The 16,725-nt window shown below is 36.5% G+C and overlaps 1 protein-coding gene across 16 annotated transcripts in view; it reads left to right on the top strand.

Annotated features, from left to right (window-relative positions):
* The window catches only part of PPP1R9A (protein phosphatase 1 regulatory subunit 9A), a 429,978-nt gene that overhangs the window by 225,058 nt on the left and 188,195 nt on the right, over positions 1 to 16,725 (top strand). For all 16 annotated transcript variants that reach the window (XM_037836700.1, XM_037836701.1, XM_037836711.1 and 13 more), the window contains exon 3: positions 15,539 to 15,671. In XM_037836700.1, the coding sequence (XP_037692628.1) occupies positions 15,539 to 15,671 (133 nt within the window). The remainder of the gene's footprint in view (positions 1 to 15,538; positions 15,672 to 16,725) is intronic.

Consider the following 16,725-nt stretch of genomic DNA (forward strand, 5'->3'; position numbering starts at 1 on the left):
GGGACCTGGGTTCTTTGGAAATACTGTTGGCTAGGGCTTGGGTTACTGTGGCCATTTGGGCTATCTAGCTGGAGCTTGCGTAAGAGTAACCTCCAGGATAGCCTCTCAACTCTATTTGAAATCTCTTAGCCACTGTAACCTTATTTTTTAACTTTCTTTCCCTCCTTTTGGTCAAGAAGGTATTTTCAATCCCTCAATGCCAGGGTCAGGCTCATTTCTGAGAGTCATGTCCCACATCACCAGGAAGATTCACTCCCCTGGGAGTCATGTCCCTCGTGGAGGTGGGGGTGGGGGACGGTTAATGAATTTATTTGCTGGTTTGGGCTTAGAGAGATAACGGCCACCTCTGAGCAACAAAAGAGGTTCTCTGGAGATGCCTCTTAGGCATACTTATAGGAAGATTAGTCTCCCTTTTATAACCGTAAGTTTCACAAGAGCAAGCCTCAAGATTGAGGGCTTGACTTATTAAGTAGGGTTCCTAATTTCACATAGCATATATTCTGTCCAAGATAAACAATCAGTGCCTCACCTTATCTTCAGTTAGTTGTATAATCATCATCACTCTCAATTTTAAACAATTATCATGACACAAAATATCCCAAAGCTCTTATCAGCCCCTAATTACTCATTCCTAGTATTAGTATAGTGCTAGTAAGATATTCCTATTAAATATAGTCTATAATATGTAATGGGTAGTTTTCCCATATACCACTCTGTTGTTAACTCTTTGTACCAGTATCGTACCTGAGAAGTGTATCATCAAACACTAATTTATATTTGTAGTGCTACTGTGTGGGTTTAAACAACCACTTTTGATCATGTTTACCTTCAATGTGGCACTAATACTAACCCCATTAATGAACCATCATCACCCCATCCATTCCCATACCTTTAAATTCATCCTCATTATCATGTCTGTACATATTAGGTTATCATTCCTCCTTCACTAGCTCTGTCTATCTCTAGGTCCCCTGTATTCTACATTATAAGACACTGATTATACATTGTTCAGGGAGTTCGCATTAGTGGTAACATACAATAGCTCTCCTTTTATGTCTGGCTTATTTCACTCTGCATTATGTCTTAAAGGTTCATCCATGTTGTCATATGTTTCAGAAACTTTTTCCTTCTTACAGCTGCATATTATTCCACTGTATGTGTATACCACATTTTGTTTATTCACTCATCTGTCAAAGGACACTTGGATTGTTTTCTTCTCTTGGCAATTGTGAACAATGCTGCTATGAACATCGGTATGCAAATGTCTGTTATAATCCTTTTTACCCTATATTTAAGCATTTTCTGAGCCATTAATCTTACAGCTCAGGATTTTCTTGGTACGTCCATTAGAATCAGTGCATTCCATTTTATAGACGTACCATTATTTTTTCATTCTTGGATATTTATATTGTTTCCAGTTTTTTCCCTTTTGTAAATATTACTGTGATTAATAACATTGTGCAAAAACTCTTTTAATCTGTGGTTTCATTAGGTTACATACTTAGAATTTATTAGATATGTTGACCCTAAAATTTTCAAGGTTTTTTAACATATTTTCTTCCAGAAAGTTACGCCATTTTATGTTTCATCTGCATTATATTAGAGTGACAGTTTGTCTGTTCCTTTGTCTGGTTTTAAATCTTCATAGATAAAAAATAACTTATTTGATTTGTATTTCTTTACTAGTAAGTTGGAATTTTTCCCCTATTTATTGGCCCTTTGCAGGTGTGTGGGGTGTAAGTGGATTGCTTATTCCATCTAGGGGTACTTATTTTATTGTATTTTGGGGGGGGGTATTTTTGAGAATACTTCCTCTATTACAGTGATATGTCATGAAGGAAAGAACACAATCCTCTAATTTAGCCTGACCTGGATCTGGATTTCAGTTATGCCACATGTGTATTTTCTGTATGTCTTCAGGCAAACTACCTTGTCATCTATGAACCTGAAGTTTAGTGATCTGCAAAATAGAATCATTCTGATATTTAAATGAGACACCTCTCCCCTTAGAAGCATAAAACAGTAGCTGCAATTATCCTCCTCCTTATCTCTTCATTATCACCTACCTGTCATTTCTCTGATTAGGTATTTTTGAACATAATCAATGAATTTTTGAACATAATTGAAGGAAGAGTCCATCCGGGTCTGCTATCTGCCTATAAACGAAGTGGATAGGTTCTCCTCATGTTGGGTCTAATGGTCACTGTTTAAGTCTTCTTTTCAATTGTTATGATGGGAGCTGTTTTAGTCTCCTAAGCTGCTCAAGAAAATACCATGAAATGGGTTGGGTTAAACAATGGGAATTTAGTAGCTTATGATTTTGAGGCTAAAAGAAAGTCCCAATCAAGGCATCATGAAAGCTATGCTTTCTGCCTGAAGACTGTGGCATTCTCAGGCTAGCTGCCAGTGATCCTGGGGTCCTTAGCTTGTCACAGGCAAGGCACATGGTGGCATCTCCTGGTTTCTCTTTTCTCTTCCAGGTTCAGCTTCTTGCCTCCTGTGGCTTTCTCTCTGTGTGTCTGAATTTCATTCCACTTATAAAGGACTCCAGCAATAGGATTAAGACCCATCCTGATTAGACTGAACCACACTTGTACTGAATTAACCTCATCAAAAGGTCCTACTTACAATGGGTTCACACTCACAGGAGTGGATCAGATTTAAGAACATGTTTTTCTGGGGTACATACAGCTTCAAACCACTACAGGAGTTGAGTGATATACAAGTATATTATACACCATGAGAAAGGAGTGGAAAGAGAGCCAGCAATGAAACAGCCCCCACCACCAGGGACCAACTTTTTGTGTCCTTTGTCTGATACTACCTTTTTGTTAAGGGCTACTTGCATTTTTCTTCTGCCTGTAGCTGCTGCTGGAACCATAAGTGTTGTAAATGCCAGAGCTTGTAATGGAAGCCAGCAGGACAGTCCAGATTATGGGGAATAATCCATTGCTCTCATTGCCAGCTTATCTGGAAAAAGTGAATACCTGTTTGAATGAATGAATGGAATACCTATTCAAGGTAGTTTAGTTACTGAATTTCCAAAAGAACTGCATTTATCAGGCAATCTCCCTTATAAGGCACATCCATCAACAATCTTCTATTGAGTAGATACCCTGGGTTAAAGAAAGTACCAAGAATTAAGGAAACAATGGGGACTAATACACTAGCCCTGTCTTCAAAATGCCAGATAGTAAAATAAGATTTAAAACGTAAACTACTATGTGCATATTAAATACAGATATAAGTATTGAACAGGTGATAAAGGACTGAAGAGTTGTGGAGAAGAGGGAATTTGTTGAATTTAGAGGATTTTGTCATAGTAAGCCTTCAGAGTATTTAAGAAATTGAGTCCTATATTTTGTAGCAGTGTTGTTTTGGTTTTCTTCCAAAGTGAAAGGGTAAGGCACAATTATCCTCATTATTAAACTTTGCTCTAAATGATTTGACTATGCAAAGTTGGTTCAAAAGAAGCAAGTGAAATTTTGAGTAAATCTAGTCTCTTACTGACTCCCGCTACCTGTAAGACCCAGACCCTCAAGGGAAGTATGAACATTTTAAGTTTCAGACACATCGCCCTCTCAATGTCAGTATGGCAGGTGGAGATGACATGGGAACAGATTTTGGCAGACTTGAGCTCTTATATACTGTGTTATTTGTTTATTTAATTTTTTTTGTTTTGTTTTCTTTTTGGCTTGGGAGAGGACAGCACCAGTGGGTGGATTTTCTCTGGGGTAGACCACCATGAACAGAATGCAAACTGTAAAATGACTGCTGTATTTTAATCAGAAAATTCGCAACACTTGTGGAACATAGGGCCTTAACTGACCCCTTATCACTTAGAGACATGCTATGTTCAAGACTACAAAAGAAGCCAACCACTTTAACATGTTTTAGAATTTAAATCCACTCTCTAGCCACCACTGAAGTACTCTTAAATGTTTAAATTCTTCCTGCTAGTCCCTCATTTTAGCCAGAGAACCCAGTATATGGTATGTCTAAAATGACACAATTTCATGATCAATAGACGTTAATACCATTTACTGTCCTATTTCTACCAAAACACTCTTTATATTAGCATTTCAAAATACATTTTTTAAAATTATCAGTTCCACTAAATTGACTCAGTCACACTAAATTGATCAAAAAGGAACAAATTTGACCTTTAAAAAAGGAGGACAGCAGGCTTTTTTTTCATATTATCTATAATAGGAAATGAAATTAATTTTAGAAGTAAATACTCCCTTAGACCATGTTATCAAACCATCTCTTTTAGAATATACTCATGCAAATAATTATGCTATTTGAGCACGTTTGTTTGACTCATGGATGACCACTATAGATGATCCTAAACTGTGTATACGTGGAGACTTCTTTGTTTTGAAGTTGTAAGTTTTATTTTTACGCTTTTTATAATTTGGTCTCCCATGTTGCCTTACAAAGGTCTTGGTTCTTTAGTTTGGAAGCCATTTTAATTTAAGGTACCATCCATATATAGGTTACTGACAATGATAAAAGACCCATCACTTTAAGATATTTTCTAGGAACAGTAAGTGATAAAAAGATGAGCAAGACTCTATTACATTCCCAAGAATCTTTCCGTTTATTTGAAATAAAAAAAGTGGTCACAGATAAATACAATAAATAGTATAATGTAGTCAATTCTTTATCAGAAGCAAACAAAAAAGGAAACCTTTGCAAACATATAAGAAAGTAGTAACAATTTTTGGATAATAGGATGGGTGAAAGGAAATAGTTCTAGGTAAAGGCTGGAACCAGATCTTGGAGGACTTTGAATATCCTGCTAAAATGTTTGAACTTTATTCTCTAAGTAAGGGAGAACTTGGAGCCTTTTTGAGTGTTCTCCACAGTGCACTCCCATTAGAAACTAGTGCTTGGTCATTATACAGAATTTGGAAAGTACAGAAACGTTACACAAAAGAAATATAAAATCTCTCATGAACCTCTGTGTACCTCTGTATACCTCTTCCCCCATTACTATATCCCAGTTCTGTTTCCAGACCCACAGTGGCATGATTAGAGCTAAACTTTAGGAATGGTATCTCAAATGTGGTATATCATAAGCTGTAGGAGTTTTGAGCAGAATGCAATAATTAGAGAATAACTTAGCTATTTGGTATGTAACTGGGCAGGCAATAGGACAGAGGGAGTAGAACAGGAGACCTTTTAGGGGAACAATCAACGGGAGGTTTTTGAGTAAGTTTTATGTGTGAGGGGGGAGGGGGAGAAGAAGAAAAAGATTTGTTATATGATGGATTTCCTTTCATGCCCACAAAGGATACTGTTGCCATCATACCGAGAGGACTTGCAGAAGGCAGAGAATTGGGAGACACTGTAATTTGGGTTCGGTGTACTTTGAGTTTGAGGTGCTATGTAGGCATCAACTGGTCTAAAAGTGTGGCCTGTCTATATAGAGTCAGGAACCCAGGTAGCAGTCATTGTTGACTCTTCTTCTCTGTTTACAGAGCATTCACCTAATTTTTAACATAAAAATTACCATTTAGCTTTACTGGAGTTTTCTTTTGTATGGACAGTTTTTAAGGTTGTGGAGAAGACTGATTTAAGAAACAATGTGGATAATACAATATTTACACAGCCATCAATTCTATTACAAGATATACAAGGTCAAAGTCAGTATAATTCAAGGGGCAGTGATCCCTAGGTTTGACCATTAATCCTATAGTAATGGAAGTGATGGCAGCTTTCGCTTCAAACACATCAAGAGTAATGTGATAACACTGTCCTCCACATGTTTTGACAAAGATTGCTGATTATCTTGTTCCCTAGAAGGCTCTCCTGATCTTGACATTTTTCCTATAAATAAGGGAGGCATGAGACAGGTAGATGCTTTTTGTAGATTTAGCTGAATGTAGACATTTTCTATAATGGATCAATTGCATTTGACTTTCATGCTAGGATAAGTCTAAATGGAAGGGATGGTTTATGAGAAAGCAGAATATTTCCTGCTTTGTTAATTTTAAACTGGATTACAGTTGCCAAGAATGCGGTCAAGTTCTCTTTGCTTCTAGTCTTAAGTTTACAAGCTCAGCTTTGTATCCTAGGACCAGTGTTCTCATGTATGAATTTTCTAACAATTGGTTGTTTGTTCTTCCTCTTGTTTTTCAATTTTTTCCACCATGTGACGTCTGCCCTCAGCTTGTAGAACTTAAAAATTAAGCATATTTTGCTCATGACCTTTACAGAAATTAAATTTTTTTTTGGTTGTACTATTTAGGTCTCAGTTGGTACTAGAAATGCTAAATGAGTCTTTAAAACAAAATTCAGCTGTATCAGCATTTGAACTGGTTTGAGATTTTAGAAAATTGTGCAACATTTGTTTTTATTTTATGACCCAGGTAGGTGATAAACCTCAAATATGGATTCTCTCTTCCAGAAACTAGCTCACTACATAATCTCAGGATTTTAAATGGATCTTTAGCTTGCATGTGTTTTACATAATTTCACCCTAAAAACTGCTATAGACATATTTGGCAGAGATTATTGCTGTTGTCACTCACATGTTTCTGTTTTGCCTGACTGACCTTGGGAAAGGAATTTTAGGTCCCAGTACCTTGGTTTACTCATGTGGCTTGTGGGACTGATGATACCTTTGCTCTTTTTGCTTCTCAGTCCCTGTAAAAGGCAGTGTGACCACTTCCTTGCCTTCCTTCTGTTATCTATGAATGTTGTGCCATACCACAGGGGCATTTTGGGAAAAATGTCTTAGTACCTTGAGGGCCTAGACTCCTACAAAATCCCCCAAAAGGTGTAAAGATAAGAGGATTCCTAGAGCTCCTAGCTCTTCTCTCTCTCTTTTCCATTCTGGTCCTCTCTAATTCTCTTTATGAAGTCCCATTTCCTGAAAAAAAAAAAAATGCTTTCAGGGACTCTTCATAACATGTGAATTTTATTCACACACCGACCATGTGTCATGTGACAGTGCTTTCTCTACATACTTCTTGCATCATTCATTCCCCATTCCAACCTCACCTCTGTCAAATTACTTCTGTAACTATCTCTTATTCATCCCCTTGTATATGCTACTTCTCTTCCCAGCATGCTTTGTACAAATGTCTTCTGTCCTCCCACATATTATTTCCTGACTCTGCAGACTGCAGCTTGCTGAGGAGTCTGCTTTGCATGTCTCTTGGGGAATCCTTTCTTGCTCAGCTCTCTCTCTCTCATTCCCAGGCAGGTGTAACTGTCTCCACTGTGTGCTCTCAGACCACCATCCACATTGGTCTATAACAGCTGTGAGGTCTGAGATTGATAAGGTATTCCCAGTAGTGAGCTCAGTGCCAGCCATTGAGCTGGTACTCAATAAGAATTTGAAGCAAGAATCAATGGCTAGAAGAAGAGGAAGTGTGAAGGGCAATTATTTCTGCACCTACAGTCATCATTCACAGGCTTAGTAGTTTGAAAAGTCTGTATCCCCTGTGTTGACTTTTAGAATAGAATGTAAATTAAGTGGCAATTCTCTATTAAGTTAGATTTTTTAAAAACTAATTCTTAAGTGCTGTTGTTCCTTTAGTATCTAAATCATATCCATTTTACATTGAGATGAGGTGCATAGATATGTGTATGTATGTGTTTATTTGAAATTAAAAGTTTTAAGTATAATATGTAGTTAGTACTTGTAATGAATACTTAGTTTCAAATCTGTTCTTTTCTATTTAATTCTTCTCAGTGCTATTCATGACTCATTACACTGATTTCACAAACCCTATAGGTTACAGTACGTAGTTTGAAAACTACTGTTTAAATAACTATGCCTGGTCCTGTGATGAATGGTTCAATGTCAGTGTGTCAGTCAGGATTCAACCAGTAGGGAAACAGAACCAGTAGGAGGTATAAAGAAATTTCTTGCTAGGAATTGAATTACACAAATGGGTATGCTAGTTATATAAGTCCAAAATCCATAGGGCAGGCCATCAGTAAAAGCAAACTGGAACTCTTTGACTCAGGCTAAAGCTGGTGTAAAAAGGCAGAATTTTTTCTTCATCAGGGAAGCCTCAACTTTGTTCTTAAGGCCCTTCAACTGATTGGATCAGGCCCACTGAGATTATCTAGAGTAATCTCCTTCACTTAAAGTCAACTGATAATAGACTTTGATCACCTCTACAAATTACCTTCACAGAGACACTTAGATTAATGCTTGATTGAATAACTGGGACTATAGCTTAGTCAAGCTGACACATCAAAAGGCCACCACAGTTGGTGTGATAAACCTGGTCTTCAGCCCTCTTTGTCTAAGGGGTATAAATCAATTTTAATTCATCCACCACTAGGGTGCTTTACATTACATTCCTTTCTTCCATGCACTGAAGTTAACCTGCCTGAGATTCTCATTCACTAGTTTTGCTGATAATTCAGCCTCATCCATCCTTTGTCAGTATCTTCCACTATCCTCGTAAATGCATAATTCTTGGGAGTTTTTTAGAATTCCTTATGTTAGAAATCCTTCTGCCTTTTAGTCCATACGGTTACTGCTGATGATCCCCTTGAACAGTCAAGTTCCCTTCAAGGCTCTTTTACCCTGTTTCCAGGCAAGATCTTGGGCCTGAGGTGCTCTTCCCAAGGTTCCAAGACCTGAAATCATGGTGTTTAGTTCTCCTGATACCTCTTAACTACCCTATCAGAGGTGCACTCACCACTGGGGGATTTGCATGCAGAAGGGTAAAGTTCTGTACCTGAGGAACCCACAAATCTCACTTTCCCTTCCCAGGCTCAGAAGAAGCTCTCAAATCCTCTTGGGTATGGCTGACATCACCTCTTTTCCCTATTTCATTTTACTTTGCATAGACTGTAGTATTCCCTTCCATCTGTTTTCCCATTTAGATAATCCATAATAATCTTCCTCAATGGGTCTTCAGAAACACAGTGCTGGCATTGGTAGTAAACGAAGTGAATATCAACTGCTAAGACAAATGCTGAGGCAGAAACTGACTTAATTTATTTTCTTGCATCTATACAAGAGCACGAACTTCTGGGAATGAGGAGTCAGTTATTCCTCCTAAGAAATATTACCACCCCCCACCCCACCCCCTGCCAAAGGTGACAGTTGGTGCTAATTGTTTTAATTTTTCTGTGATGAGGACACCTGTACAGTGGGAACTGGATCAAGGCTACCAACTTATTTCATGCAGTTTTTTATAAAGTTGTCAGTTTTTTATAAAGCATGTTTCCAATTTAAACTAAGTCTGGCTGAGCTGAAAGAGCACATTGCTAGTTTCTCGTGGATATATTTAATTGTTTATAATAATTTGAAAAATGCTGAGAAAAACATGAACATCAGTGGAATTGTCTAGTTTCCTATTAACTGTCAACTGGGAAAACTAACTAATTTAGGCTTCACTGTCTTAGAATTTGTCCAAATTTGGACTGGGATGAGCTAACTTTATGTATATGAGGGAAATTTTTCCTGATTATTTTAATGGCATAAACTTTTTCAAGGAGATATTAAATTTGTTTTAAAAAACTGTTTTCAAATACTTTAACATCATACATTTACAGATAAATGGCATTAATTGTAATTTTGTAATTTCATGTTTGTCAAAAGCAAGAGATATAAGACCTGATCTTACTTTTTTGATAGTTTCTGTATATCTTATACAGATATATATCTTAATAAAACTCCACATAATTTGAAATATTCTTTCATTAAAAATCTTTATATAAAAAACTTCATATACATGTTTCCACCGTCAACCTTATGCTATTTTAAATTTGAAGAGTTTACATCCTCTGTATTTGACTGTTGATTATCTCCAAATATGAGCTGTTTGGTGCCCTTGATAATACAGAAATATATACTTTATTTTATCATGGGCTTTTATGCACATATGTGAATATATCTGAAGATAACACAGATTTATAACACTCTAAATGGTGAAAGAAAAACTCTCAAGATATTAAGAGGACTTAGTGAGCAGTGTAACTTGTCTTTTCCAAAACCTCTGCCACACACTTCTGAAGAGCAAAATGCTTTAGCCCTTAGCTAAAGATTGCTTCTGAAAACTACTCCTCTTTGTGTTATATAAAGGAGAGATAGGTAATGTGGAAGATGTGTTGGATGCTATTATATACAGTCTCCTCTGGCTGCCCACTGCTGAGGATGAGGAAAAGTTGGGAAGATCTAAGACCAGCCTGGGCTCCTGGGACTGGGTTTACTTGGCAGAAGAACAAACAGTAAGGGGTTGTACTAGTAATCAGTGCTTCTGCGATCTCTTGGGTTCTTTATCTGATTTGTTGTCACATATGTTTTCACTTCAAATGAAGTAAAAGATTTCTGGTAGATCCATCTATTGGCTCCAATTCTTGTGCATTTAAACCAAGATAGGGATCTTTGTAATCCATATTAATAGTGAACTATTGGTCATTTTCGATGATTTTCTAGTCAAAATAGGCTAGCTTTTACTTCACCAGCATATGATCCCCAAATTTTTCAATGGATGTTTGTTTCCTCTCTCATGGTATATGTCCATTGTAGGTCAAGAAGGAAAGCTCTGCTTATTGTAGTCAATGAATAAATTAATGATACACATAGCAACCTGGGTTAACCTACAAAAAATTATGTTGAGGAAAAGCCAGTCCCAAAAAGTTATATACTGTATGATTTCATTTATATGACATTCTTGAAATAACAACAGATTAATGGTTTCCACTAATCTGGGTTTATAAAGGCTACACCTCAATTATACATACTTCCAGGACTGCAGAAACACTGGAAGATCTTGCCACCACAATAAAATGCCTTAGCAGAAAAGTGATATACATCACTTTTACCCAGAACCCATTGGCCAGAATTATTAACATAGCTCTGCTCAACTGCAAGAAAAGCTGGGGAAGTACATATACTACCCCCATGTGTCCAGAAGGAGAACTGGAAATACTGCTGAGCAGCTGTAGTGTATCCATAGACAAACTGCGCCAGCTCAGATGGCTTATAAAAGTGACCTGATTGTCTCTATATAAACTAGTATCAATTAACCTTTACTTTCAATGTGATTTTTAAATATGTTAATCTTCAAACAGCTTTTCTTTTCTTTTTTTTTATACAACTGCTGAATCCAGAACTTGAGTCATTGTGAGGATTTGAGAGTGTTGGGAGAAAGTCAGAACCATCAGTGCCCAAAATGGGAGGAGGGGGATATCCCTTAGAAATCTCTGCCTGCTAAAATAGATTATGGATATTATCACTTACTTGAGTAGAGGAATCTCAGCTGTCTCCTGACCCATATTTAACTGCAAGTAGTGAAATAATTGTTTTAATTTGGCACTTACAATGCTGCTAGTCCAAGTACATAAGGTAGGAATGAAGAGTCAGCAAACCAGTAGAGTGGTGAAATCTTCACTATGTAAAACATATAATGATATTATCTCAATGGAAATATTGGTCCTAGATGATCCATTCCTCAAAGGCTCCATAGGGTTACATGCTTGGGTAGTAATGTTTAAAAAGCTGAATAGATAATTTGATACAAATAAGCTACAACTTAAAATTCATGCTTTTAAATAACTTACCAACAAAAATTCAATTCGTTGAATAGTCAAAGAATTATCAGGATGATATATAGTGACAGGGATTTTGATTAGGATTCAATTGAGAATCAACCGTATAACTGAGAAGCCTGGTATGGAGATCAGTCCTGCCTCTTATCTTGAACAAAAAAGCCTGAGCCCATTGAGGTCCTATGAGCTCACAAAAGCTTGACAGGCACAAATTCTACTTGCTCTCTAGCTCTCCTCATGTGGGCCAAATACAGTTTCCCCTTAGCACTCTCATGCAGCATTCCTGACGAGGTTGGCTCTTTCGTTTCTAACCCAGGAGCCCAAGGTTAGATATATTACGGTATAAATATATTATCTGTGTGAATTGTTTTAACCTGTTAGCAGTATCTGGATATATTGCAGGTGTTTTTAAGGTCTCCATATAAACTTGTGACTTCATTTCTACATATGTTTATGGAAGCCTACTCATCTGATTATTCTTGTCAGATGCCAGAAGATCAGTTTTGGCAGCCAGAGAATATTCTATTTTAAGGGCTCCTTTGTGTTGCGTTTTGAACAAGCTAGTCTGCTTTCTACCTCCCATTACATAGTGTATGTTGTCTTTTTCACTTCTTGTTCTTTAGTAATCTATGAAAACATTAGGCAATCAAGAAATGATAGTCCTTACTATTGTACATCAGTGAACTGGCCCTGATTCTGTGAATAAAAGGAACGTTGAGGTTATATATTCTTCTAAGGCTATCAGAATCCTCCTTTCTGAAGATAAATTTAGTGCCAAATTTGTTTTTAAAACTTTAAGATATGGACTATCTTCTCCATGCTTAACTGTTAATTTCAGTTGAGGGTCTCATTAGCAGAGTCATTAAAATCATGTGAGGTGAGTTAGAGTTCTGCCAAGGAAGCTTTTGATGAGTGCAGCCTGTTTGTGGAATGTGTGAATGTTTGACTTAGCTCCAGAACCACAGTGTGCCAGAACCTGGATCGTTTTTATGTCTTTGATGTGTCAGTAACATTGAGCAGAACCCAGTCTATAGTTGGAACTGAGACCTAGTGGTGGAGGCATTGTGTAATATTCCTTCCAGTCATTACGGAAAATACTGAATTTATACTGACCTGTGTTGATTAAAGAAAATGTGTCACAAGGAAGTGAAGGAAATATGAGTGTTTCTTCCTTGTTGTTGAAAAAGTGTTGCTAATGTTTTGAAAAAGTATTGTAACTCTAACTTCCACATATGTAAATAAGATAATGATTCTAGTTGAAATCTCATATGATAATTTTTACTTTTTTTTTTTATTTCCATAGCCTTAGGTTACTTGGTCACAAGTGTCATTGCTAACTACGTTTGTTAATTTGTTAACCTCTGAAAGGCTTCTCTGCTGCAAAGCCATGGATGAGGTCTTCTTTTGTTTTCTTTGATCAAGGAAGAGAGTATCATTTGTTGGCTCTGAAACAAGTTTTAAAGTTCCTTTGTTTGCTTTTCTCAGTGAAATAACACAGGAGCAATGTGAAGGTGACTAAACTGATATATATATACATATATATATATATATATATTCATATATATATATATTCATATATATATATATATATATATATATATTCTTCCTCTGTGCCCTCATAATCTGCCAGAGTATATATAAGTCAACTGAAAATGAAAAGTATGTTACCTAACTCTTTTTCTTTAGAATGAAATGGTGATAAAGTAATCGGATTGGCAGATACTCCTCAAATTATCCAAAGTACCATTTTCCAATGTGCAATTTTATAGTTTTTTTGTTTGTTTTGGTTTGTTTTAATTTCAGAATACTCAGCCTGATTGGAGAGAAATATTTTGATAACAGATGGTTTTGGGATCCTAAATAATGTCAAGAAGGTGTTAACTTTTTGTTAAGAGTCCTCACGTATTTATTTTGTTTTTAATATAAAGGAATTTGTCATGTGCTAACAAAATTGAGCTATATTCCAACATGAATACCAATTAAACCCTTGTTCTTATATTCAGACAAATTAGTAGGAGACAAGTGGCAAACATTAATGGAATAATTTCCATTTATACTTGCCAGTGGTTTCCAGTGCATGTTAAATCCAAAGCCCAGCTAAATTTTTGTGTGTGCAATATATATATAGAACGGTATCTTCTATTTGAAATACTCATTTCTTTTCTTCTATACCTGCATATGTGGATCCTGCCTATTCTTCAAGACTAAACTAAAAATATTCCCTCCTTCAGGAAATTATTCCCTTTCTCAGGCAAATGAAAAAAGTCACTTGGCATATTCCTCTATCAGTTATCATATTATAATGTGGTAATTTACTTTGATTATCTATATCCCCACCAAGCTATGAGCTATTTGAGACTGTGCCTTCTCTAGCATGATGTCTAGCACTTTTGTTGTAATTTTTTGATGTGTGAATAAATGTGGATAAGTGATTACCATATATATATTGGAATGTGTATATATATGTATGTGTGTGTGTGTGTGTATAGGAATTTTTTAAAATATATAAAGGAATTGAAAGAATGAAAGTGTTGTGTAAGAGAAAGTCATAGGTCCAACCATTTAAGAAAAATATTAGAGGGCTCTATGGAAGGGGTATATGAAGCATATGTTTTAAAAAGATAAATAAAAAGTTACAAACCGCATAGCATAGAAATGTGCATTTTGATCCAGTAATGTTTACTATGGTAGAGAAAGTGGCAGAGGCCAAGCCAATATCCACATAGCATGAGCTATGAAAACATGTTGAAAGTCAGGAAGAAAATCAGTATCCACTTTGGATACAAACTATATAAATGGTATGCCTTTGAGGTATATATACCATTAGGAATCATGCTACATCTGCTTCTATACAGGCAGTTTGAATTCATGGTTTATAAGCTGCTATAAATAGTATTCACGAATTGCCAGTTTTCCTGTACTCTGAATGTAAAGTACAGCTGGACTAGCAGGGCCAGCTTGTGAGGAAATACATAGGATTTCTCCTGTTTTTAACTTCTGCTCTGCTTTTTATTTTATTATATCTTTTTATATATGTTGATATTCCTTACTCCTAGATTTTCAGATATTTGGGTACACTACAGTTTTTTTTCAGCCATAGTTTAGATATACTTAACAATTATTTCATTTAATTGAAAATGTCAATTTTTTATTATACATAATAATTGGACTTGAATTGTACATTTTTTTCTTTCTTTGAAATGTTGTTCAGTGTATTAGAAGAGAAGTTGGATACATATCTTCAGTTCCTTTTAAAATAACACATAATTCAGCAGGAATGAGAACCATCAAGTTTCTTATGGCTACAACTGAAGTCTACATTTAGTGGCCTTTTGGAAAATTTAGGTCAGAGAAAAAGCTGTCAATATCCCATTTGTTCTTCAGCTTTTGAGCAATATTTGGATGGTCATTTTATAGAAAAGATCAATGAGAATTAAATTTAAATCAGGATGCAAGTAAAATGAGAGATGACAAATGACAGCACTTTAACATAGCCCAGTTCTGTATAAAATAGAAGTCAATTTTAAAGATTATATGATTGAAATATAATGATAGTGCTGACGCACTGTAGTCTTGGGGTTAGTATATGTCAAAGAAAGAAACAAGTTCAGTGTAGGTGTTTGCTTAGATGGCCTTAAGACCCTTTACCTTAGTTTTATTAGGAATCAACAGAGCATTGCAGCTAACATGCAGCTCTGATTCTATAAAAGGTGAGGAAAATTATTATTCAAATAATGTATTTTGTGAATACTGTTGTCTCCTGAATTATTAAGAGTGGTAGAATGATGTATAAATTTTTTTTAGTTAGTAAATTATTTTTATTCCGATTTGGTTTTTATTTTCTTAATATCTCAGTTGATTTTTAAAGAAAAACAGTTGTTCAGAAGAAATTCCACAGAGAAAATTGTAACATATAATTCTGGATATCCAGCTGATTTTTTTTTTTGTTAAGAAAGCCCTCTTGTCTGGATTATAGTATTATCTTTTTGTTGGTCTGTAACTACAGGTTTTCAACACATACTCCAATGAAGACTATGACCGAAGAAATGATGAAGTTGACCCTGTGGCTGCTTCAGCTGAGTATGAACTTGAAAAGCGTGTAGAAAAACTGGAACTTTTCCCAGTGGAACTAGAGAAAGGTATGTGAGCTCTGCAGTGTTTATAATGTCATTATGTTCTTATTTTAATAATACACAAATTACTAATTTTTCTAAGGGTATATATACTTTTTCCTGTAAGAATTCACTGAAGTTTTAATTTTCAGGGAGGATCTTATTACATTGCAAAAATAGTTGCTATCGGGAGGTGGGGCAAGATGGTGGATTGGCGAGGTGTATGTTTTAGTTACTCCTCCAGGGAAGTAGGTAGAAAGCCAGGAACTGCGTGGACTGGACACCGCAGAGCAATCTGACTTTCGGCATACTTCATACAACACTCATGAAAACGTGGAACTGCTGAGATCAGTGAAATCTGTAAGTTTTTGCAGCCGGGGGACCCGCGCCCCTCCCTGCCAGGCTCAGTCCCGTGGGAGGAGGGGCTGTCAGCTCCGGGAAGGAGAAGGGAGAACTGCAGTGGCAGCCCTTATCGGAAACTCATTCTACTGATCCAAACTCCAACCATAGATAGACTGAGACCAGACACCAGAGAATCTGAGAGCAGCCAGCCCAGCAGAGAGGAGACAGGCATAGCAAAAAAACATCAAGACAAACTCAAAAATAAAAGCGGATGCTTTTTGAAGTTCTGGTGAACATAGAAAAGGGAAGGGCAGAGTTGAGGCCCGCAGGCTCATTTGCAAAACCCTAAGAAAAACTGATCTCTCTGCCCCCTGGATTTTTCCTTAATAGCCCTAATTGCTTTGTCTCTTAGCATTTCAATAACGCATTAGATCTGCCAGGAGGGCACTTTTTTTTTTTTAATCTTTTTTTCATTTTCTAAAACAATTACTCTAAGAAGCCCAATACAGAAAGCCTCAAAGACTTGCAATTTGGGCAGGTCAAGACAAGAGCAGAACTGAGAGCTCTGAGACAAAACGCAATAATCCAGTGGCTGAGAAAATTCACTAAACACCACAACTTCCCAAGAAAAGGGGGGCGTCCTCTCACAGCCATCATCCTGGTGGACAGGAAACACTCCTGCCCGTCAACAGCCCCATAGCCTAGAGCTGCCCCAGACAACCGAATGTGACGGAAGTGC

This window comes from Choloepus didactylus, chromosome 5 (genome assembly GCF_015220235.1).
Source record: "Choloepus didactylus isolate mChoDid1 chromosome 5, mChoDid1.pri, whole genome shotgun sequence".
NCBI lineage: Eukaryota > Metazoa > Chordata > Mammalia > Pilosa > Megalonychidae > Choloepus > Choloepus didactylus.